This window comes from Aedes aegypti, chromosome 3, assembly GCF_002204515.2.
Source record: "Aedes aegypti strain LVP_AGWG chromosome 3, AaegL5.0 Primary Assembly, whole genome shotgun sequence".
In the NCBI taxonomy this organism is placed as follows: domain Eukaryota; kingdom Metazoa; phylum Arthropoda; class Insecta; order Diptera; family Culicidae; genus Aedes; species Aedes aegypti.
Genome location: NC_035109.1, coordinates 225,158,865 through 225,185,047, shown reverse-complemented (window position 1 = coordinate 225,185,047; position 26,183 = coordinate 225,158,865). Strand labels below are relative to the sequence as shown.

The window sequence follows — 26,183 nt, the reverse complement described above, 5'->3', positions numbered from 1 at the left end:
CATGCATCTTACTTTCTTACAAAAATAAGAGAGCAGATGTGTGCACTGGTCGAAAGATCATATAAGATTACCTTTGTATGGGTCCCCTCACATTGCTTAATTTATGGCAATGAGAAGGCGGACTCTCTCGCAAAGGTGGGCGCTGAGGAAGGTGAGATATATGATAGAAGAATTTCACACGATGAATTGTTTCATTTAGTACGTCAAAGTTCTCTTCACGGTTGGCAAAGCGACTGGCTAAATGACCAACTGGGACGGTGGTTACATTCCATAATCCCTAGAGTTTCCTTGCGAGCGTGGTGGAAAGGTTGGGATGTAAGTCGAGATTTCATTCGCGTGATGTCAAGACTTATGTCCAACCATTACTCGCTAGACGCACATTTGCACAGGATCAACCTCGCGCTGAGCAATATATGTAATAGGTGTGGTTCCGGTTATGATGACATCGATCACGTAGTTTGGCAGTGCCCGGATATGGACGCCTCCAGAGCACAACTTATGGATACCCTTGTGGCCCGAGGTAGACAACCCTATGTTTCAGTTAGAGATGTGTTGGGCTCCCGCGATCTCGTCTACATGTTGTCGATTTACGATTATCTTCGCTTGTGTTGTATAAAAGTTTAATTCTCTTGTTCTTCCCCAGTTTTTTTTTTCTCTCTGTGTTATGTCCCATTTATGTTGGATTGATGTTCCTGGCCATCCGGCAATCGAAAACCCACATGAAGTTGGTATACGCCATGATACGACAAACGAGCAACCATGAAATACCACCCGGATGAGCTGCAAAGAACCCTGTAACCCAATCCCAACCTAGCCCTTCCTAAAAATATTTGTGACCACTAACCTCGAGTTGCCACGAGTACCCTGGCTCCAACCCGGACTAAACTTGGTACTTAAGAAGTTAAACAATTGTAAAAAAAGTACAAAAATGAATCTCGGCTCCGTAAAGCGTTAAACGCGATAGAGCCTTAAATAAATGAATTGGTAAAAAAAAAAAATTGGAACTTCGGTTAGTAAACTGTTTTGAGTGTAATATTTACATAGGATTGCATAACAATTAAAAATTGTGTCGGTTCCTGAAAACCATATTATGGATCAATTTTCATATTATGGATCAAATTGTGACATATTACGGATCAGAGCACAAAATCAAAAGATTTTCAACTCAATGCATCTGTATTGCATGGTATGGCAAAAGTTAACAATGTGACATATATTACTACAAAAAATAGCAGTGTTAGAGCTGGAAACAAGGGTAAAATGGCTTTTTTATTGTGATACTGCATTGTAGTAATTGAGACATGAACTGTTTCCGTTCCACACCAAGTTTTCCACCCATTTTTGTCTGCTAAAATATGAAATTTACAAACCTTGAAGTTTCATTAGTTTTATCCTTAGTGCAATTGTCTGAAAATGTCGAATCCAATGCATAAAATAGCAGTAATCTACATTCTTTGGAAGTGATCCATAACCGTGGTAAACAATCATTTTCTTTTCCATATTATGGATCACTAGTTAGAAGTGCTAATATTCGGTGTTTTGAATAAAAATTCATGTAAAATGTTTTCCAAAGATGAATTCATACTAAATCGAAGCGAACGAGCATAAAACATCCTATAACATTTGAATTTTACCACCTGTGGGAGCTTATAAATGCTGACGGCACTTCTTACAGAAAACAACCATATAATGATAGCTGTGTGGTACCAACTAAACATTTGTCAAAAACACCGTTATTTAGCGGTTGAATGTTGTGCTTAGCATTACAAATGGTAGAAGACAAATAGTATAACATGGGAAAAATATGTTTTACGTCAACGTTTATGTTTTGAGCGAGTTATCCGATGTTGAACGCCAAAGTGATCCGTCACTGTGAGTGATCCGTAACTGTGTGGGCATGGTACAATGAGAGTACGAAACTGCCTGAACCAGCGTGTTCGGTGTTCGTTTGGGAAGACTGGTTTGCTTAAATATGTTCATTGGCTTTGGACTTAGCTAGAATTTTAATTGTGTTTCAAAGTTTTGTACCCAAAAATGTTCACTGGACTACTGCAGTCAAATGAGTTTCAATGAAACTATATGCCATCACTTTAAATTTTGTTTCACAAGTAATAAATTTAAAATAAAGAGTATTTAGGGTGCAGAGCAACTTGGGCACTTCCATGATTCACTTTTGGCATGGGGTTTTTTTCTCGGCCGAATCGTCTGTACTTTGCAATAAGAAACATCTCACTACGACGCATATTGTGGCCAAATATGAGCTCAGTAGCTTTCAAAAACCCTTACTGCCGAAGTAAATCAAAAGTGTCAAGAATAGGATACGACTCCCCATTATTATTTTTCTAGTAAAATAAATATTTTCACTGCACTTATATTATAACTTTCATGTCGAAAAACTATATGTTGTCGCTATGAATTTAGTTTTATTGTTGAATGTAGGGGAATTACATTTTTTTTTTTCAAATTACTCCCAGCTAGTTTTCAAGTTTTATGTTAGTATGACGTGCTACATTCATTCATGGTAATAAAAATCATATCATATGCCAAAAAAGTGAGATAGAAAATTAGGTCCAAAACATGGCTAGTAAAAAGGTGTCGGGCAAAATGAACACTTGCATGGAATTTAATGATTCCAAAATATTTAATGTCTGTCAGTCATTTCGATGTTTTTCGATGGCTCTCCCTCTATCACGGTGCTCCCCTGACCTTTATTATCAGAAAAAAAACTCCATCAAATCTGTGCTCACCAGTCGATTTCTATAGCTAGGCTGCATGTCTGGGCAAAATTAAAAAAAAATTGTAGGGCCCGTTTTGAAGTTACGCCCTTTTGAATGTGTAAATCCAATAATTCAAAGGAAATCTGAGATATTGAAACGAGTTTTCATTGGCCGTGATTATCAGAATAGATATAATATAAAAATCTGAATCAAAGTTGGTTTATATAGTTATTTGTAACTTCTGGGAGGAGTTTGACGAAAAGATAGACGAAATTTGGAGTTACGTCCATTTGGAAGCGTAACCATTGAAAACACTAATTTTCAATAGATTAATTAGGCATTCTTTTAAACAGGCGTTCCGTTAAGCATGTTCAAATGTTTTCAATGACACATTGCACTTACCGTTTTGATTTATATTACGGACACTTAAGGACTCAGTGAAGTATAACCCAGCATAGAGCATACAAAATAAATCATTCTGTATGATTCCTTAGCGCTATCGAGCGTCGGAAGCCCTTATCTTTCGAATGGTGGGTAAAGAATACGCTTCCGCAACTTGAATAATTTTAAATAAATCAAAATGTGTGGCTTTTTCATGATTCTTATTCCGGACGCTTCCTCACTTTTGCCTCATATTCCGGACACTTTGAATCGAATTCCGGACAGCTCATGATAATCATTAATGGAACAGTCCAATCATCAATTGAAATCGTCAAACCACTAAAGAGACATCTAAGGTAGTTGGGCATTATAAATTTTCGAAGATATTTCTGGAAAAAGCATACTAAAACGAGCCTCGACAATGAGAACTTTTGAACGACAAAAATTGAAACATTTCGTGTAAAATGTTTCCCATACGAAGTAGAGTGTCCGGAATTTGAAGCTGTCCGTAATATGAATCAAAACGGTACATGCCGCCAAAGTCTTTCACAATTGATTATTTTTTCAAAAGCTCAAGCGCTGTAAGGCATTACGGAGCAATTTTCGTGTAATTATTATTATTCATAAAATTGTCTTATGGCCCAACTAGCTTCCTTGGGCCTTCCTTAGTCGAGTGGTTTGAGTCCATGGCTACAAAGCAAAGCCATGCTGGAGGTGATTGGGTTCGATTCCCGATCAATCCAGCATCTTTTCATAATGGAAATTTCCTTGACTCCCGTGGGCATAGAGTATGTTCATACCTGCCACACGATATATGAATGCGGAAATGTCAGCTTTGGCAAAGAAAGCTCTCAGTTATTAATTGTGGAAGTGCTCATTGAACACTAAGAAGGCAAGCAGGTTCTGTCCCAGTAGGGACGAAATGCCAATAAGAAAAAGCAGAAGCTACCGGCTATTGCAGCTAATTTTGTAGAATATAGATGAAATAGAACTCTAGACTACTGTCAATACTTTTGTGATCATTTGTAGCATACATTACTACATTTATATTTTTCAAAAATCTACAATTTTACCTTTGGGTTTCTCGGTTTTTTCGATTACACAAACATGTTAGAGCTCAGTATAAATACAACAGTGAAAAAAAATGTATAAATCAGTCAATCCATTCACATGTTAATTCGTGAAGGGAAGAAACTTTCGTTATAATTTGGTTTCATTGAATTTAATATCATAACACTTTTAGAGCTTTGTGTAACATGTCTCTTTTGAAAATCAAACTCTCTTGAGAAGATTCTATACCTTAACTCCGAATTTCATTAACCCGAGTGTCATCGCCCTGAACATAGTACACTGAATGCTATTGTCCCGAACCTTGCATGACATTGTCCCGTGATAATGGAATTCGAAGTAATGCCATTCAAGAAACTGAAACTAGTGGAGATGGTCTTCGGGTATTCGGGGTAATGAAGTTCAAAGTCAAGGGGTATAATTTTGAAAAGATAAATAAAATATGGTTAAAACAGAATTGTTCATGGACTCAACGTAAATTCCAGTTTTGACTACCTGAAAATCGTAAATTGTTCTGTGGCCCTGTTGATTACCTGCTGGTCTACCTATCAGAATATGGTTTCAATCCTACACAAACTGAAGATTTCCATGTTAACCTTTTTTTTCCATCGCAGACTGTGCTTGTGAGGCAAAAACTCACCAGCTGCTATGACTAATCACAAACGAAAAAAATATATATTTTAGGAGCTTCACAAAGTTTTCCAAACTGACAAAGACAACGCTTAAAATTAAGCTCTGTAAATGCTACAATTTTGAACTCCATAAAACAAAATAACAACGGATGTTCTAAACTTTGCATTGTTTTCTTCCATTTTGTATCGCTGCTTTCTACGTTGTTAATTTTATTTTATTCCATACACTGCTACCCATAACCGAAAACTTAACTCGTAAAGTAAAACGAAAAGATAACTCGTAAAGTATTGACATATACTTAGCTTCGATGTACAACAGGTAACAAACAATTTCATGTAAATAATCTGAATGGTGGGTACATGGGTTCACCAAACTAGCCAGAATATTGTGCTACAAGAACTAATTTGGTTACATGGTGAAATTAGCTCCGTTATGCCTTAAAACACATGAGCCTATGGAAAATCAGTTGATTGTGAAATACTTTGGCGGCATATAAGTGCAATGTGCCATTGAAAAAATTTGAATATGCTCAAAGGTATAAGAATGCTTAATTAATCTATTGGAAATTAGTGTTTTCAATGGTTACGCTTCCAAATGGACGTAACTCCAAATTTTGTCTATCTACTCATTCAAAACTCCTCCCAGTAGTTACAAATATCTATATAAACCAACTTTGATTAAAATTTTTATATTATATCTATTCTGTAATCACGGCCAATGAAAACTCGTTTGAATATCTCAGATTTCCTTTGAATTAGTGAACATACACATTCAAAAGGGCGTAACTTCAAAACGGGTCCTACGATTTTTTTTTAATTTTGCCCAGACATGCAGCTTAGCTATAGAAATCGACTGGTGAGCACAGATTTGATGGAGATTTTTTTCTGATAATAAAGGTCAGAGGAGCACCGTCTCTATCATAAGAGCTAAAAAGATCCTTTCTGGGTTCGTTATTTTGGTCAAAAATTATATTCTCCCACCGCCTTACTTATATGCCAATTTAAAGAGGAGAAAAACTTAAAGTTAAATTTCAAAGGAAAATTAAAGCAAAACATGAACTTTTTCACCGTCAAATATTTCAAATGCAATACAGAATTCATGCAGTGTATGAACTTTTGATGATTTAACTCTTAATCGTTCTGATTAAAATCAGAACGATTCGATATAACAAGATCGCAGAAAACCAATATTTGTTTTAACTATGAATTTATCGGTACTGTGACCCTTCTCAATTTCAGGCTATATTTTGCTCTGTCGCCTGTACAGGCATCGACTTATCAACCACACTAAATAAATTTCTTTGGAAGATAAAAACATCCAGTCAGTCACCCATCCCCACTACCGCGCGCCGAAGAGGCCATCATTCAATCAGTGACGAAAGAGCGGTAATTAGCAAATTAGATTAAGAGGAAAATAACCATCATCGTTTTACAAATTTTCAAAACCAGTTTTTTTGCTCAAAATTTAAGCAATGCTCAAGATAATCTATCATCGCACTACACTTGCTATCTGTAATGCAATGATAGATTTTCATGAAGATTTCATTGAATATGAACGAAAAAACTGGTTTTTCAGTTTTGATGATTGCTGATGATTGAATGATGGATTCTTGAGCCTTAACCAATCGGCTCCGCAGTGTCAAACGCTGCAATTGACCAGTAGAATAGTAAGCCAGTTAGCTCCACTCGACAACTCCGTATCACCATCCAGTGTGTAGTAGTAATACAAGTGTCGGCAAAACTGTTTGGCTTTCCACGTGGTGCTGCAATAGGACTTCGGCATCGTCGTCTTTCCATTACTTATTACTAGCCTATGGTGGAAGAAGTATGGGGAGTCACTCAATGAGCGGGTGAGTCACTCACCGCGTTATGTGTTGGTGGTAGCATGAGCAACAGCATGAGCTTTTTCACTCGGTGAGAACGACAAGCTGTGAGGTGAAATATAAAGCTTAAATGGTCTAGACAAGTTTTCGAAGCTATAGCTTTGGTCATTTTCACCAAGGATAGTGATATAAAATGATTGTTCAACAACCTTTTACATTTATGCAATTTTTTTCTCTTTTATTAAAGTACGTTTAGACCCATACTCAGTTTATTCCACTCTGTTTTAACGTATTTCGTTTCATTTTGATCTGTACCAGGGTTTTTCATTCCTGTATCATTCTGTATTAGTATTCTAGAGAATTAAATTTACTAGATAACCATTTAATCAATGAAACCTGATATCCTGTTTTGTTTTGCATTTAATAGGTAACAACATTCATTTATCACATCGAATCGAACATATATCTGTTGATACAGTTGCAATGACTAGATACAATTCATACACAGAGTTTCCGGTTTTACAAACATGAAGACATTATTGGTCGTTAATCTTATTCTAATAGGTATTAAAACCACTTGTTAAGTAGCAACTGTGTTAGTGAGCAATGGCGTTGTAACCGTAGGGCAAGATTGTGCAAGGAACCGTTCGGTATTCAGTCCAAGGTTATCGATGCAAGGGCAAGAAGAGGTGAAGTCCTCGGTTTCCGCTAGGCTATTGTCGGATTTCCGCGTACTGGCGTCAGAGACTACTTCCATCAGGGCGTCATCGCTGTAGCTGTAATATAGGTTAACTATAGTCAATCATTCTATAACATGGGTTAAAACTGTATACTTACTGGTGATATCTGTGTTGTTCCAACATGGATCCACTGGCAAATCGCAATCTCTTAGGTGATTCTAGACTAGATGAACGTGGCAGTGAGCTTCGTGGTATCACTGCACGGGTTTTGAGCGAGCTTCGAACACCGTTGCTGTTGTTCGACTGTTTGAGCATTCCAAGATATTTATTCAGCGCTCGTGAACCACGTCTTTCTGCGCGCTCCTGAGTACGCTTGGCTCTCGCTTCAGGATCTTCGCCAACGAGCCAAAAAGTTCTTTGCTCACCCTTTCCCTTCATAGGAATAAATCCTCGATCTTCGAAATGATATCCTCCGAGAGAATCCAGGATTTCTTTGGTTTGCAAGCTACAGTGAATCTTTAGCTGTAGACCCGTAGACTCCATTCGAGAAGCAGTGTTGACCGTATCTCCGAAAAGACAATACCTAGGCATTTTTAGCCCAACAACTCCAGCACACACTGGCCCTGAATGGATTCCGATTCTTAAATATAAACGATCGTTTGGTCTGTGTCGAATTTTAAATTCAGAGACGGCGTCCAAAAGTTGCAAGGACATTGAAGCAATCTCAGCAGCATGAGTCAATCCGTTCCGAATTGGCAAACCTGATACCACCATGTACGCATCTCCTATCGTTTCGACCTTATAAACGTCGTAATGCCCAATGATCGAATCAAAACAAGTGTACAGATCATTCAGAAAATCTACCACTTGCAAAGGAGTGCTTTCCGCTGACATGGATGTAAACCCAACAATATCGCTAAAGTAAATCGTGACTAGATCGTAGCTTTCAGCCTCAACTTTATGCCCTCTTTTCAGTTGTTCAGCCACTGGTCTTGGAAGCATCTCCAGCAATAGCGCTTCCGTCTTTTTCTTCTCTTCCTGCAACTGATCCGTTCGCTCATCGACCAACTGTTCAAGATTGGTTGCATATTTCTCCATCATTGCCATCATGTTATCGAATATATTTGGCTTCATACCCTTCCGTAGAACCCGCAGCTTATTTCTAATAGTTTTGAAATCTGGTCGATCGTCTGGCTTTTCTGACCAACATTCTCTCAAACATTCCCGAACACAGTCGAAAGAAGTTTCCAACGGTTGAATCGCTGGCCGAAAGGGATTGTTCGGGTCCAGCGGATGCAGAACTCGCTTCAAACATTCAGCAGGGGTACATTCGATTTCACCGAATGGACCCTTACGGGTAAAGATTTCATACAAAACAATTCCGAATGAATACACGTCTCCTTTTGGCGATCCAGAAACGCAGGAAACTGGTCCAGCTCGTAGCAACTCAGGGGCACGATAGAGAAGTTCTGTAAATATCCACAATTAGGCTTTTGAAAAATTAAATATCTAATCACTTACTTTCGCACTTGCTCTCGGCTTTCTCTTTCTCTTCCTGAATATCGGCACCTTGTTTGAATCCGAACAAACCGAAATCGCTTAATTTCACCACCCATCTAGAATCAATCAAACAGTTTGATGTACGGAGAGACCCGTGATATCGTAGCGGAGAGTCATGTAGATAGATCATCCCACGCAGAATATCAGCAACCATCGAAGCCGTGAACATGTTGTCCAGCTTGACATCCTCGTTCTCCAGTACATCCTGAAATCACGAAATTTTGCGTTATGAGTTACTTCCAATTATTATTTCAAATAATTACCTTCAAACTTCCTCTCGTGCAGTATTCAGTGATGATACAAATGTTCGGTGGATCCGTGCAGGCTCCAATAAATGCGTTCAGATTGTCGTGCCTCATGTCGCGAAGCATTTTCAGCTCTTTCTTCATCTCCCGGGTGATATCGATGCTCTTCTTGCGGACCTTTTTGATGGCGTACAGTTGGCCCTTGTACATTCCGATCGGAGTGAAAATCGTTGTGTAACGGAAGTCCGTGTCCGGGTTGGAGCTCAAGCTAACCTGGCTGGTTCGGATCAGAGGGTGAGTGTTCTGAAAATTAGGTAGAGATTAATGATTGTCCCCTACAGGATGGAAATCGAATTTAAGGGATTCTAAAGAGTTTTGTTTAGAGAATTTCAGGAAAAACTCCTTGGGGTAATTTAAAGATTAAGTTATAAGTAGAATTTTTGTGGAAATGTCTTGAGAAGCTTTTGAGGGATTTTCGCCGAACTCTAGAGGGATTCCTGGTGCAGTTTTATGAATATTCAGATGTTTAAGGTAGAGATGAATCGAAGCCAAACCTCAAATTTTCAAGAGCTCAAAACTAGAGAACCAAACATCCGTTTAAGCTGAAAACTTAATCGATTAGTCACAAGCTGGTGGTGGCCAATCGATTAAGTTTTCAGTTCAAACGGGTGTTAGGTTCTCCCGATTTGTGCTCTTAAAAATTTGTAGTTTGGCTTCGATTCATCTTCACCTTGAGGAGATTTCGATAACGTGTCTTTCGGTGCCATATTAGAAGCACAATGATGCACAAAATGATGAGCCCCAATTGGATTCATTAAAATGTCTATCAACCCACATCTCTTCTCGACATGGCGTCAATTGGACGTTAAGAATTCAGACGTCCCTGTAACCCCGGCATTCCCTGAAACATATCATCATTATTGTGGAATCAACAATATCGGGTTTCTTACAGATGAATAGTTGTGCAATTTGGTAATCCGAATCAAATATCTATTGCACTCCTTTTGGCAAAACGATCCTGCGATGAAATTCGACCACTGCGTCTTTTCGGCTCTGAAATTAATGTGTTAGTAACCGGCCAAGGTTCCCGCCAAGAAAGGAGGCAACCAACATCGACTTAAGTGAGAACAGTATATGAGCAAAAGCCTAGACACTGTGACGACGGCAGGCACTGGCCGCCCCAGCGCAACATGAGAGATGATCGATGGCCCGGGACCAGCCTATGGACATGCCCTATATGCAGCGATTTGCAGTAGACAGGATGTCCCGGGCCCGATTCATCTGACAAGACAATCGAGCCCTCGTCACCATAGAAGATGGTGTCTCCATCGATGTCGATAGCCTGTCCGGGACTAATCGAGGCCATGGATAGTTGTGACGACGAGTACCCCTCGGCGCGTGAAGATCAATAGTTACCACAGGGGTGACACTTGTATCGAGAAGCAGAGCGACCCGTAGAAAAGAAGAATGTAAGAAAGGAATGAACACTACGTGGACGATTACCTGTATAGCTTCGGAACAGTTGGGCAAGCAATGAAGATCGGACGCCAAGTGAAGAATATCCACGCCGAAGGTGGGTTCGAGATTCGCAATATCTCGTCCAACGACCCGACGATTGCAGCACGAGTTGGCGACGAATCAACAGAAGCGGAGAAGTGTATACACGTAGAAAAGAACGAGCGGATCGAATTCGTACTGGACATGAAGTGGATCCCAAGCAGCGACACCTTCACATTCACCGTTTCCCTACAAAACAACCTTCAGCACGTCCTGAATAGGACGCACGTTCCCACGAAACGATAAGTCTTGCGCACTGTAATGAATTTCTTCGACCCGCTGCGACTGATCTCGTTCTATCTGGTTCACGGGCGCATTCTGATGCAAGACATTTAGGCGATTGGTATTTGGGTTTATTCTACGACTGGCGCGAGGTGACAATTGTCGGTCTCGTATAGCGAGGTGACAATTTTCGACTCGAGTGAAGTGACTCGCTGTGCAAATCAAATGGAGAGTCCGATCAACGAGAAGATCTGCATGCAGTGGAAGAAGTGGATCGATCTTATTCCAGAGTTGAGCAATCTCCGCATTCCGCGTTGCTACATCCGTGGAGACACAGAAAGCAGTTATTCCGAGTTGCAGGTCCACGTGTTCGTCGATGTAAACCAGTCAGCATATGCAGCTGTCGCGTATTTCAGAGCGGAAACGCCGGTGGTCAACCTCGTAGCAGCGAAATACAAAACAGCTCCGTTGAAGCTGTTGACGATTCTACGACTCTCGAATTTCAGGCAGCTGTTTTGTTTGCACGCTCTCCCAGTGACAAAGTGGGTAGTGTGGTCCGATTCAAATACCGTCCTGGCCTGTATTCGGTCGGATCAGCGGCGATATCATCTATATGTCGGGTTTAGGTTCAGCAAAATTCTATCGCTTACGGACGTCAACGAGTGGCGGAAGGTACCAACAAAGAATAATGCAGTCGACGACGCAACGAATTGGGGAGCGGGACCGAATATCAGTTCCGACAGTTGATGGTTCGAGGGTCCCCAGTTTCTCCGACAGCCTGAAGAGTTCTGGCCCGGAAGAGATGTTCAGATTAATCCCACGGAGGAGGAGATAGTGGCGTGTAACATTCACGATGCAATACAGCCAGCGCTGGTGGACGTAGCCAGATTTGGTAAATGGGAGAAACTACATCGCACCATGGCGTACGTGCATCGCTTCGTTCAGAATGTGCAGCGAATTAATCAAAACGAAGCTCGGCAGTCTGGAGCTTTGACGCAGGAGGAGTTGGTAGTTGCCGAGAGATTACTATGGCTCCAAGCCCAAGCAGAGTCCTTTACGTTGGATTGGAGCTGTTGAAGAAAACGAAGGGCAGCCCGGAGGCACATTACACAAGCTGTGGCCGTTTACCGATGACTTCGGAGTGATGAGAAAACGAAGTCGTTTAGGAAACGCCGATTGGATACCTTTCCGTACCAAGTATCCGGTAATTCTTCCTCGCGAACCATCATCACAGTTCGTCTCGTCGACTACTTCCATCGTAGGTTCCACCATTGCAACCACGAGACGATTGTAAACGAGATACGACAACACTTTGAGATCCCGAGGTTACAGTCAGTAGTGTTTGAGGTTGCGGAGAACTGCATGGCATGCAGAATCCGCCGGGCTGCCCCTAGCTCGCCGCCTCTGGCGCTCTACCGAAGGTCCGAATGTCTCCTTATGTGCACCCGTTCACATTCGTAGGCGTCGACTGTTTTGGTCCGGTATTGATGAAAGTCGAACGCAGCAACGTTAAGCGGTTGGTAGCTCTTTTCACCTGCTTGACGATCCATGCAGTACATTTGGAAGTTGTACACAGTTTGTCAAAGGAGTCATACGTAAGACGGTGAGAAGATTTGTGTCGCGACGGGGAGCACCAGTTGAGATCTTCAGCGACAACGGCACAATCTTCCTCGGTGCAAGCAATCAGTTGAAGCAGGAGATCGAAAAGCTGAGCCATCATCTAGCATCAACCTTCACCAACATCAAAACCCGCTGGTCATTTAACCCAATCGGTTTAAGCAATCGGTGGCATGCTGGAAACGCAGCGACGTTCGGACAATAAAGTGTTAGAGACGGTGGTGATCGAGGCAGAGGCGATGATAAACTTACGACCGCAAACATATATACCGTTGGAATCGGCGGATCAGGAGTCTCTTACTACTAACTTTAGTGATTTGACATCGTTTTCTTCAACGCGTCTGTGCGAGCCAAGATTAGACCAATAGGCCTTTTCATGTGACAGATTCGTCTATGCATTTGTTTACATCGGTGGAGGACCGGTGCTAACACGGGCCTGTCATTTTCAAAGAAGAAATGTCAAAGTGCTTCCCGATCAGCTGATTTGAGACGTCATTTGAATAGGCCCATGGACCGATGCACGAGTTCACTATTTGACGTTTGAGCGGTACCGTGTTATTTACGTGATCATGGTAACGGTGTCGAACGTTCAAACGTCAAATTAGTGAACTCGTGCATTGGTCCATAACTGACAGAATGTTGTTATTTAGTTTCCATGCTCATATTTTTCTTAGCCTGTTTGTTGTTCTTTGATGACTGAATAGATAATTCAATCACACTTCATTACTTCCTCAAGGCTGGTTTGCTACTGAAGTACTGACAAGAAAAGGAATCGCATATCTCGATGCGTGGAAAATTTCATCCAAGAAATGGTCAAGAAAATCACATTTTTCTGATCGCAGTACGCAGTTGAGAAGAAATGTCACTTCGAAGGGGGCTCTCTGTAGGAAATTTCTTGACCCTTTCAGTCAAGGAATTTCTTTACTTTTCTTGAGCGAAACAGCATACTTTGCTTCACACTAAAACCACTTCCTGTTGGGGAGCTGAAGCGGAGTGAAGCAGATGCCGGTACAACCAACGGACTTTCAAGCAACGCTGAGAAACGGATGGAAGTTAGCGCAACACTTGTCGGACGGAATCTGGAGGAGATGGATAAAAGAGTACTTGCCCGTGATATCGAGAAGATCCAAGTGGTTCGAACGGAAGTAGCTAAGGGAGATTTGGTGTTGGTCGTGGACGGTACAGTACAGAATTAGTGGATTCGAGGAAGAGTAGAGAGAGTCGTACAAGAAAAAGATGGGAGAGTACGACAAGCATGGGTAGGAACAGCGACCGGAATTTTGCGAAGACCGGTGGTAAAGTTGGCGTTACCCGACGTCGTATCAGGAAGTAAACCGGAAGCTGGTCAATATGGTTTACGGGCGGGGGGATGTGACGACGAGTACCCCTCGGCGCGTGACGATCAATAGTTACCATAGGGGTGTCACTGGTATCGAGAAGCAGGGCAGTGAGAATGTAAGAAAGGAGTGATGTATAAGTGAAATTAAGGAAAAAACACAAGCAAGAGTTTCTATAATTTGATTAGTTGGGAGCGAACAATCGCAAAGTAAAAAATACAATTTGCAATCGTGGTGAATTCATTGTTAAAATAGTGTAAGTAAAATTTCTTAAAATTAGTGATTTGTAGCCTAATGAAAATTTGTTATTAGATATCTACCTACTTAACCTAAGATTGTGGATTAAAATTGATAAACCTAAAGGAATTGGAAAGAAGAACACTGATAAAATTGTAAGTACTATTTGTGTTTAAAAAAGATTTCGAACGTCGTTATATTGTATGCCGAATAACATCTCTCTGCTGTTTGAATTACATCAAGTCTTACAGTGTGATATTAAAACTGCTTCGAATTTTCGGATACGAAATTCACAAATTGTTACCCGCCATTCCTACGCTGAGTGATCAAGAGCCTATTATGCAGTGTAATAAATGCATGCACACTATCGATCGCAAGCGAGACCGCTATACTGTGTGCGAGGGAAAGTGTGCAAAACGTTATCACGCCAAATGCGTTGGCTTATCTGAGGCTACCGTGTGCGCTCTTTTCTCCAAAAATATTCTATGGATGTGTGACGAATGCTTGCTGGACTTCTGCAATTCCCGAGATGGCAATGTTGACAGTCAAGAAGCCGATACGTGCTGCACACATCAATCAACATGTGAAGCCGAGATTGAGGAACTGAAGATTAAAGTTAACGACATCATGGAAGCTCTTGGCACGATGGTATCCGAAACTACTCAGCAGCAACAGCAGCAGTTGGATAGGCAAAAACAACAACACTCTACTCCTGTATCATCACTTGTGCATAGCAGTCATCTATTACATGGAACGAGAGATACGAGTGCGTGCGCAACTATGAGTGACGATTCCTCTCCAATGTCTGATTCCGGCGAAACATTTTCTTTGTTTGTGACAAACATCGATCGCAATGCTACTGATTTAGATGTGAAAAATCTTGCATGCAAATGCTTGAACGCTGTTGATCGCAGCCAAGTTAGGGTGAGAAGGCTTGTTTCGAAGCAAAACGAAAATGAGTTGGATTATGTATCGTTTAAAATTGATTTCGATAAAAACTGGAAAGCGTTGGCATTGAAACCGTCTACTTGGCCCAAAAATGTTAGATTCAGGGCATTCGAAAATCGTTGTACTGTATGGAAACCAAATATCACTTGTGATTAGTAGTTAAATTGTTGTGTTCCATTTATCATTACGCTTGATGTTATTGATTTTTTTAATGAACAAAAATCTCTGTAGTTTCGAGCAGTTGTATTTGTTATTCATGTTTTTGTGCTGTATGTATTCATTCATTAATTTTAAGGTAAAATTTCAATAAGACCACAATGGTCAGTTGGAAGTAACAATAAATAAATAAATAAATAAATAAATAAATAAATAAATAAATAAATAAATAAATAAATAAATAAATACAAGGGCCGCTAAGGGAAAAATGACCTACGCGACCGTCTTCCAGAGCGAATAAACTGACACGAGCCAAACTCCGCGATCAAGAGGACATGGCAACGGTAGAGAGGCCAACGCCAAGCCTAAGGTCAAAAAGCCAAGAAAAAGGAGCCACGGGATAACCCAAACCAGGCAGTGCATCCACAGGAATCACGGGCGCAAGGCAACAGCAACCTATACGAGTTGGAAATGAGAAGAACAGAGGAAATCGAAAACGGAGCCCAAGGAGAGCGCTAAACCGGAAACAGCGAAACGTAAGAATTTAGGCGAAGCCCTCGTTATCAAAACGGAGGATATTTCGCTTCGGAGGATACTTCGCCGAGTTTGCTTCAAGTGTTTCGGAAAGGGCCATAAGTCGTGGAATTGCAATGGTCCCGACAGAAGTAGGATGTGCAGAGAATGCGGCACCGAAGGCCATAGGGGAAGCGATTGTAAGCAAATCGCTAGCAGACAACGGGCACCTAACGGGTGGACCCAAATGTCCGGGCAGTAACACAGTTAAATTTTAACCACTGTGATGCAGCCCAGCGCCTGTTTTGGCAGTTAGTCTCTGAAATAAAGACAGGCGTGGTGTTATTATCGGACCCATACCGTATACCAGCCAACAACGGGAACTGGGTGTCGGATAGGTCTCAACAGCTAGCAGCTGTGGGAACGATAGGACGATAGAACGATACTCAATCCAAGAAGTAGTCTCTATCTCAAATGACGGTTTTGCGACAGCAAAAATCAACGGCGTGTTCTATTGCAGTTGTTACGCGTCCCCAAGGTTGTCGATTGAGGAATTTTCCCACATGGTCGACAGGATGATAGTCGAACTAGCTAAACGGCAGCCAGTAGTGATAGCTGGTGACTTTAATGCATGGGCGTGGAGTGGGATAGCCGCTGCTCCAACCAAAGAGGCCAACTACTTATTGGTGGAATCACTGGCCGCATTAAATGTTGAGCTTGCAAATGTAGGTACATTGAGTACCTTCCGCAGAAATGGTGCAGAATCGATTATCGACGTGACGTTTTGTAGTCCTAACCTTTTAGATACCATGAACTGGTGCGTTGATGACGGTTATACTCATAGCGATTATCAATCGTTTCACTATAGTATAATACTAGGCGGGTGGAGAACAATGCAATATAACTCGACCCAAGTCCGAGGTATGAAAACAGCGCGCGTCGCGGAGAAGTATTTACTGAAGCCCTGAGGCGCTAACGGAACAGTGTGATGCTTTCGTGCCGAGAAAATCCCCTCCTAGAGAGAACAGGCCACCGATGTATTGGTGGTGCGAATCAATTGCAAATCTTCGACCAATCACGTTAGACGAAGAATGCAACGCACACGCACAGAAGCAGAAAGAGAAGAACGCAGTGCAGGATTCAGAGAGGCAAAGTTAGCTCTCAAAAAGGAAACCAAGAGTCGAAAACGAGCATGTTTTGATAGTCTATGCCAGAGTGCCGACTCGAGTCTGTGGGGTGCCGCCTACAGAGTGGTAATGACTAAGATCAAAGGTACCATGGACCGATGCACGAGTTCACTAATTTGAAGTTTGAGCGGTGCCGAATTCACTGGTACCATGGAAACCATAAATAACACGGCACCGCTAAAACGTCAAATAATGAACTCGTGCATTGGTCCATAGCGCCCCAAGGGAGGTCGCCCGCCTGCTGCGATCGACAATCGATGTACTCTTACCGCACCATCCCACAAGCCCATGGCCCCAGCGCCATATGCGGCAGATGAAGGAGAAGAAGTGGCGAGGCTGACGAAGATCTGGCAAAAGTCATGAAATCCTTCGCGTCAAACAAGGCACCGGGACTCGAATGCTGCTTTAAAAGCGGCGTGTATGCGAATCCAGACATGTTCAGAACCACGGTGCAACGCTGCATAGATCAAGAAATCTTCCCGGATGTATGGAAGCGACAGAAATTGGTGCTACTATCAAAGGTGGGGAAACCGCCAGGTGACCCGTCGGCATATAGACCTATCTGTCTACTAGATACGTCTGGCAAGTTGTTGGAGAGGTTGATCCTCAACAGGCTAGTACCGTATACGGAAGGTGCAGACGGCCTGTCCAACAACCAGTTTGCATTCAGGAAAGGTAAATCTACTCTGGACGCTATCCAGTCGGTCGTTCAGACAGCCGAAGTAAATCGAGTATATAAGGAGCGGCATTCATTACTGCGTCGTTGTCACTCCGGATGTGAATAATGCGTTCAACAGCGCAAGCCGGGAAGCGATAGCCCATGCACTTTACCACCTCAAAGTACCGGTGCAGTTATGTAAGCTTCTAGAAAACTATATGATATAGGATTCTACTGTATGACACAGAGGAGAGGCAGAAAAGCGTTAGAATTACCGCGGGAGTACCACAAGGTTCAATCCTGAGCCCGCTGTTATGGAATGCGATGTACGATGACGTATTGAGGCTACCCCTTCCGACGGGTGTTAAGATCGTTGGCTTCGCCGACGATATCACCCTAGTTGTCTATGGCGAATCGATGGAGGAAGAGAGTACAGTAGCGCACTCTATTTCCATAGTTGAGGAATGGATGAAGTCTAGGAAACTAGGACTGGCCCGACACAATACTGAGGTGGTGGTGGTCAACAACCGCAAGTCCGAGCAACGGGCGCTTATCTCGATAGGTGAATGCACCACAGAGTTCAAGCGATCCCTTAGGCATCTTGGGGTAATGATCGATGACAAGCTCAGCTTCGTTTTATATGCCCGTAAAAGGACATCTACGGCTATAGCGGCGCTTTCGAGAATGATGTACAACAACTCTGCTGTAATTGCCATCAAACGCAAGCTTCTGGCAAGCGTGGCACTATCCATACTAAGATATGGAGGACCAATCTGGTCAAAGGCGCTTAGAACGAGCATAAACCTAAAGCGATTGGAAATCACGTACAGGACCATTTCTCCAACAGAAACACAGTGAACACATTTTCGTAGAATAAATTTCAGTTTTAAACAGAATAACTGCTGTTGAACTTTCGATAACGACAATGGTTACGATGACTGATCCTTGAAAGTTAAAACAAGCATTTACCTAATGTCCATAACGCCCTTAATCCCCCTACTTATGAAACAAGTAGAAAAAAATTAACTCCTATATTTTCCCCAAAATACAACAAACATTTGTGATTTTTTTATGTACAACACATTGCTTGCCACGATTTCACACCCCCAATCTCACTCTCACCGCCGCCACGGCGTGCTTAATGGCCATTCAGATGTTTCATTCATTCTTCCCACTGGCCGACTATTAAAAACCGATTGACCCACAATTCGGCTCGGTCATTCTCACTTACCCTCGTCATTTTTTGGCCGGCATTTTCCTTCTCATTTTCGTGCATTTCAATGTCTTTAAAGTCCACTTTCCACAACAGACTGTCCAGCTCCTGTTCGTAGCGCCAGTTTCGATAGAGCACCAGGGAGACGACACCCAGCAGGAGCAGGGCGCCACCGGCAATGGCAGCCGAAATCTCACCGGTGTAACCTGAGCACACGGTAGTAAAAAGATTCATGAATTAAAGATAAGCTAAGAATGAAACATAATGGGAAAAATACTACCATGCCCTAGGAATAGGATAACCATAACTAGTTTATCCAGCATCAGCCAATAAAATAATTCGAAACTATCAATAATTGAGTATAAATTACCAATTAAAATTCCAAAGTATTATTGAAAAATATATGTTTTATAGGAAAATCGCTAAAGAGAGCAATATAGAATCGAGAATCAATATTTTATAATTCAATGTTAAAAAAAAGAACAATGAAAACACGTAAGAATATATTCAATTATTATCACTTGATATTTTTTTTTATTCTTTAAAACCTTTTATAGGAACAAGGATTGATTTACCATTGCAAGTTTGGGGCTATCCATTAATTACGTAAGGGTTTATGGGGGGAGGGGGGGTCTGAGATTTCTTACGCGCCATACAATTTATTTTTAATTTTCATACAAAAAATCTTACCATGGGGGGAGGGGGGGTTGAAAAACCCCGAAAATTGTCTTACGTAATTAATGGACCGCCCCTTTCCAGTTTATCATTGCTTATTTTTATGGATTTACCGGTAGAAAATATATTAAATTGTCATTTTTATCACTTAATTTTTATTACTCAAAATGTTCTAACTATTGCTTATGTCTTATTATTTAATTGGTTTCTCTTTGGTAAATCACAGAGTGTTCCCCTTGTTTAAATGCCTGCTAATTTGGCTGCAGAAACACAATTCAACTATGATCGCTGGCGCACTGAATAGAAATAGGGGACACACAATTACTGAACTGATTTGGTTGCTAATGCATTCTGATGATTCCGTGGGCAACGGCAGTATTGATTCGTACCAACTAACCAAATAGAAAATGAATTTACGACCCACGCCCAGACTAACTGTCATTCATGGATTTCCTGATCCTATTTCATCAAAAGAAAACAACCAAAATCAGATTTTCATTCAATACTCACTAATACACTTCTCGCCTTGGAAGCCGCAGTAAGGTTCGGCAACGGGAGGCCCATATCCCACCCAATCGATGGCATCAAATAGTTTTATGTCCTGGAAATAGCCACGGAAGAGAAAAAAAATCGTTAAAGATGACAATCACGGCTAGCTTAATGCTAGCCACCAAACCAAAGGCCCGATTCGTGACAAGAACACATGAACAAACACACGAACGACTGAAATCAACTCAACAGCAAACAGATAACATCAAAAAAGAACAATAAACAGAATGCTAGGGCTAATGATGACTGTTCTTGGCCGTTAACACATTAAATACCCTTTGCCAAGTGATGGGTGGTCTGCTATGCTAATTTAGTGTCATGAAATCAGCTACCATGAGTATTGTGCGGATGATATGAAGTTTTCGATTTTTTTTACATGAACCTAATGTGCCGAGAAAAACAAATCAATTATGATGAAAACTTCAACCGTGTATGAGGTCGAGGAAACCAAGCAAGGAATGAATAAATACTGCGTTGAAAGATACTGTATACATGGATTAATGAACAAAAATCGTTTATCAACATTGTATGGAAAAAAGGTCTAAATTCAAAATTTAAGCCATCAATGTTCAATAATCCGAAGTTTTGTTGAATGTCTTCAAAATTCTCAAAATTCTTGGCTCATGGACGATAAAGTATTGCAAGTTAACTCGTATGGGCTAGAGCTTAATTGATTTGTTTGTTTATGAGATAACCCGTTTTTAATAAACCTCTTCCTATTTTAGTGTGTTTAAATTTTCGAGAAATTGTAGTTTCAAATAGAGTTACCGTTTTGATTCATATTACGGACAGCTTCAAATTCCGGACACTCTACTTTGTATGGGAAACATTTCACGCGAAATGTTTCAATTTTTGCTGTTCAAAAGTTCTCAATTTCAAGGCTCGTTTTAGTAAACTTTTTCCATAACTAACTTTGAAAATTTATAATGCCCAACTACCTTAGATGTCTCTTTGGTGGTTGAACGATTTCGATTGATGATTGGACTGTTCCATTAATGATTATCATGAGCTGTCCGGAATTCGATTCAAAGTGTCCGGAATATGATGCAAAAGTGAGGAAGCGTCCGGAATAAGAATCATGAAAAGGTTGGTTGGTTTATTTAAAATTATTGAAGTTGCGGAAGCGTATTCTTCACCCACCGTTCGAAAGTAAAGGGCTTCCGACGCTCGATAGCGTTAAGGAATCATACAGAATGATTTATTTTGTATGCTCTATGCTGGGTTATACTTCACTGAGTCCTTAAGTGTCCGTAATATGAATCAAAACGGTACTGTGTGCGTGCAGTTGCCTTATGTGCAGGTGCTCCATTGCACTATGGTCCAGGAATCAGTTTTACGTGGAAAGATGCATTCTGAGCTTTAGAATGAAACATTAGACAAAAACGGTCTTCTACAAAGTTGTTTGTATTAGTTGAGCCCTTTGTTTGGTTTTATTGAAAATTAGGGTGGACCACATTTTCATAGAAATTATTAACCTAACTTTCTTATTTGTAGAAATTATATTATACATGCTTCAGCAAAGTTGTAGACCATTTAATTTCAAGCAACTTTGCCAAAAAAGTTTTTTTTTATATCTTAAATTGACCGATTTAGAGCTTTTTTCCTACGGTGACATAGGGTGGTCCGAACAAAACTGGTTTTCTGGCTCTAGAGTTTTCAATTCAAGTTTCTCATCAAAGTAGTCTATGAAACACTTTTAGAGCTTTGAAAAATGCGCAATTTGGTGAGTGAAGATACTCGCTATCTCCTTCCGTTTAGGAGTTATTGTTGTTTTTCTTCCAAAATCATGCCTACTTTGATTGTGAATTTCTCTGATTTCATTTTCATGCTCAAAATGTAAAATAATAAAGAAATACCTACCATGAAAATCTTCAAAATAGTTTTAGAGCCCTATCTTTCTTATTTCAGATTTCTCGTCAAAGCGGTCTATGAACGACTTTTAGAACTTAACAAAACGCAAATTTTTATGCAAAAATATTGATGATATCTATTTTAGTTCAAAAGTTATTAAAGTTTTTCTGCTTAAAAACCTTTGTTTTTCAAGGCATTTTATTAGAGTTACAAAAATAGCACATCTGTAATTTTTTGATATAACATACAATTTTATTTTGTCTTTTGAATGCCGTCAAAAGATATTTTTTATGTTTGCCCCAATCAGAGATATTCACAATCAGAGTAGGCATGTTTTTGAGAGAAAAACAACAATAACTCCTAAACGAAAGGAGATAGCGAGTTTCTTCACTCACCAAATTACGCATTTTTTTAAAGCTCTAAAAGTGTTTCATAGACTACTTTGATGAGAAATTTGAATTGAAAGCTCAAGAGCCAGAAAACCAGTTTTGTTCGGACCACCCTATGTCACTGCAGGAAAAAAGCTCTAAATCGGTCAATTTAAGAGATTCAAAAAAACTTTTATTGGCAAAGTTGCTTGAAATTGAATGGTTTATAACTTTGCTGAAGCATGTATAATATAATTTCTACAAATAAGAAAGTTAGTTACTTTGTTTATTTGTTTATTTATTCTACGTCTTCAATTTTCAATTTAATTGTACAGACTGAAACTTATTTTAATGCCTTATCCTATTTTTAAACGTCATCTTAGTAATATTAAAATCGAATTTATCATAAACGTCATTAAAGTATCGACAACAAGAGTGTAGAGGGTTATGATGCCCGTAAAGAGTGCGATGTGTCGGAATATACAAAAATGTTCGATGGCGTAGGCGACGGTTCGGGACATGAATGTTCAGTTGTTGAAGCAAATCTCCGCAATCGATATTCCCCGTCAGAAGATCAAAACAGAACACCCTCTGTAGCACCCTTCTCGACGCTAGCGTGTCCAGTCCAATCAACATGCATCGGTGTTCATATGGCGGCAACCTTATCGAGTCGTTCCACGGCAGGCGCCGTAAAGCATATCGCAAGAATGATTTTTGGACTCTTTCAACTCTATTGCTTTGGACTTGATGGTATGGTGACCACACTTGAACGGCGTACTCCAAAACACTGCGGACTACCGTACAGTAGATTGATTTGAGTGCGTACACATCTTGGAACGATTTCGTTATTCTTCGCAGAAACCCAAGGAGAGAAAAGGCTTTCGCAGTAGTTGTAGCAATGTGTTCATTGAATGTAACCTTGTTATCAACGACAACTCCCAAATCCTTTACGGAAGTGACACGGTCCAGCTCATGAACTCCGATTGAGTAACTTTGTTGAATCGGCGCTCGGGATCGAGTGAATGATATTACCTTACATTTCTCAGCATTGGTATCCATTCCGTTAGCACTGCACCAATTCCTTATTGTATCCAAATCGCGTTGAATTACGCAACAGTCCATTTGAGAGAGAATCGTTTTAAAAATTTTCAAATCGTCGGCATAAAATAACTTTTCTGATTGAATCAGATCGCATAGGTCTGCAATAAACAACACGAATAGCAGTGGTCCGAGGTGACTGCCTTGAGGAACCCCAGACGGTATTGTAAACCGAGCAGACTCATACCCATGTACTTTAACGAAAGCAAATCGTTCGGTTAGATAGGATTCTAGCCACGCAATTATCCATTCCGGAAGTCCCATTTTCCGTAGTTTTGCAATTGTTAGGGTATGCGGTACTTTATCGAACGCCTTGGCGAAGTCAATGTATATAGCGTCGACTTGATGTTTCTTCTCTATCCTGTTTTTCACACATGTAACAAAAGACATGAGGTTCGTTGCAGTAGATCTACCTTTGACAAAGCCATGCTGAAATTCCGGAATCACTGAACGTACAGTTCTATACAATGCCTCGTGAACGAAACTCTCTAGAACTTTTGAAATGCAGTTGAGGATAGAAATGCCACGGTAGTTTTCTGCGTTGTTCAGGTTTCCTGCCTTATGGATAGGAGTGATGGACGCAATCCTCCATAAAGCTGGGAAAACTCCGCTTGAAAGCGATCGATTGAAAATTATTGTTGCAGGAAGAGAGAGCGCTTCCGCACATTGTTTAACAAACAATGGCGGAATTCCATCCGGTCCTGGACCTTTTGAAGCATCGATATCAGAGAAGCGCCTGAAAACTTCTTCGACGGTTACATTGAGGAGTGGCATATGCAGATCATAGGTCACAACACCATCAAGTACCTCCTGAGTAACTGGTGTTGGTCTGTCATTGTAAACGCTCTACAGAAAATCGGCTAATAAATTTGCGGATTCTTCTGCAGAACTGGCATGAACATTTTGGTAACTTACTTCACGCGGTATTACACAATTTCTATGAAAATGTGGTCCACCCTAATTTTCAATAACACCAAACAAAGGGCTTAATTAATACAAACAACTTTGTAGAAGACCATTTTTGTCTAATGTTTCATTCTAAAGCTCAAAATGCATCTTTCCGCGTAAAACTGATTCCTGGACCACTGTGTATTGCTAGCAGGCGCACAGGAATGCTGTGCATTGTGAGACCTTTATTGGGGCGCCGCATTTTTCTTGAGATGTGTCTCAATACGGTCTCATGCGCTCCGTCACATGTGCTGTTTGAAAGTCAGCGCAATAGTTGAAGTGATTGCAGAATTTGTCAACGAGGATCGAAATTGTAATTCTCAGATCACGATTCTTCGACCATGTCATGTAGACCATCTAGACTTCTTCTTCTTCTTCTTTCTATGCCAATGACCATTTTTGCATGTGTATATATATCGTGTGGCAGGTACGAAGATACTCAATGCCCTGGGAGGTCGAGAAAATTTCCAACCCGAAAAGATCCTCGACCGGTGGGATTCGAACCCACGACCCTCAGCTTGGTCATGCTGAATAGCTGCGTGTTTACCGCTACGGCTATCGGAGCCCCTTCTAGACTATCTAGACACCTGCTTTAAAAGTTGGAAATAGTTGTAGTTGTAGAGGCTTTTCATTACAAACCAGTTGTTTCACAGTGCGCATCGTACCTTCGTGCTGTGCGTACACGAATTCTCTCTGCTCTTGGAAGTTTTCTTAAAAACTACCTAAAGCAATAAAACAGTACTTTTCAGTGCTACAAAAACAGTACTTTTCAGTGCTAAAATTAAAAACGGTACTTTTCAGTGCTACTAAAACAGTACTTTTCAGTACTATTTTTTCTACTATTGATCCCTTTACGATCCTTGTTTGGACCCGTGCCTTCGATTTTTCGTTGGACCCGTTGGCGAAAGCTAGCGGTGGTAATCCTTCTTGGACACCGTCTTGGGAAAAAACCTTTCGAAGGTCACGTCTTCTTTCGTTTATTAATTAAACATGGTATCAACAACTAACTAAAGGAAGGGTGAATCTCTGAATTCACTACTTCCTTCCAAAAAAGTGGGTTTTAAAACTGTCACTACACGTGGCAAGAATGGAAGAAAGGACGTTTCCCCGGAATGCGAACTTTCTTCCAAGGGTGAAATGAATAATTGTATCGAAATGAGCAATCAGTTCGATGCTCTAGACAAATTTTCCGAACACCAAATCGAAGCAGCCTCTAGCCCAGGCTCTTTGATTCAAGTGAGGAAGCAAAGAGTGCCGCCTATCGTGGTCAGTTGTTCCGAATTTGGAGGATTTAGGCAGGAGATCTTGAACTCCATTAGGGGAATCAAGGTTTCCTTCCAAATTGCAAAGAAAGGAGACTGTCGCGTTTTGCCGGAAACTCTTAAAGATCGTGAGCTTCTTCTCAAACATCTTGAAGAGAAGAAGCACAAATTTTTTACTTATGACGACAAAACTGAACGTTTGTTCAAAGTTGTCTTGAAAGGTCTCTCAAGTGACTATAAATCACCTGAAGAGATCAAAAATGGAATAAATGATTTACTTGGATTTTCCCCAGTCCAAGTGATCATTATGAAAAAGAGAACCCAATCTGGCATTGTTCGGAAAGGGCTTTCTCAAGAATTTTATTTAGTTCACTTTAACAAAAAAGAACAAAATAATATTAAAGCTTTAGAAAAAGCAAAACTTTTGTTTGATGTCCGTGTGACATGGGAACATTTCCAGAAACCTGGAGGAAATTACCAGAACCCCACTCAGTGCCGTCGGTGCCAAAAGTGGGGTCATGGTACAAAAAATTGTCGCATGGATGCTAAATGCATGATTTGCGGAGGTTCTTCTCACGCCAAAGACGTCTGTCCAGTGAAGGAAGATACCACCAAATTCATATGTTGTAATTGCGGGGCTAACCATAAGTCCAATTTTTGGAATTGTCCTTCACGCAAAAA

At 40.8% G+C, this 26,183-nt stretch overlaps 1 protein-coding gene across 4 annotated transcripts in view; it reads right to left on the bottom strand.

Annotated features, from left to right (window-relative positions):
• Positions 1 to 6,831: 6,831 nt before the first annotated feature.
• The window catches only part of LOC5570582 (guanylate cyclase 32E), a 169,667-nt gene continuing 150,315 nt past the window's right edge, over positions 6,832 to 26,183 (bottom strand). For all 4 annotated transcript variants that reach the window (XM_021849030.1, XM_021849032.1, XM_021849033.1 and 1 more), the window contains 6 exons: positions 19,937 to 20,027; positions 18,770 to 18,957; positions 9,125 to 9,409; positions 8,823 to 9,066; positions 7,459 to 8,770; positions 6,832 to 7,397 (listed from right to left, as the gene is read on the bottom strand). In XM_021849030.1, the coding sequence (XP_021704722.1) occupies positions 7,202 to 7,397; positions 7,459 to 8,770; positions 8,823 to 9,066; positions 9,125 to 9,409; positions 18,770 to 18,957; positions 19,937 to 20,027 (2,316 nt within the window). In that variant the 3' untranslated portion in view covers positions 6,832 to 7,201. The remainder of the gene's footprint in view (positions 7,398 to 7,458; positions 8,771 to 8,822; positions 9,067 to 9,124; positions 9,410 to 18,769; positions 18,958 to 19,936; positions 20,028 to 26,183) is intronic.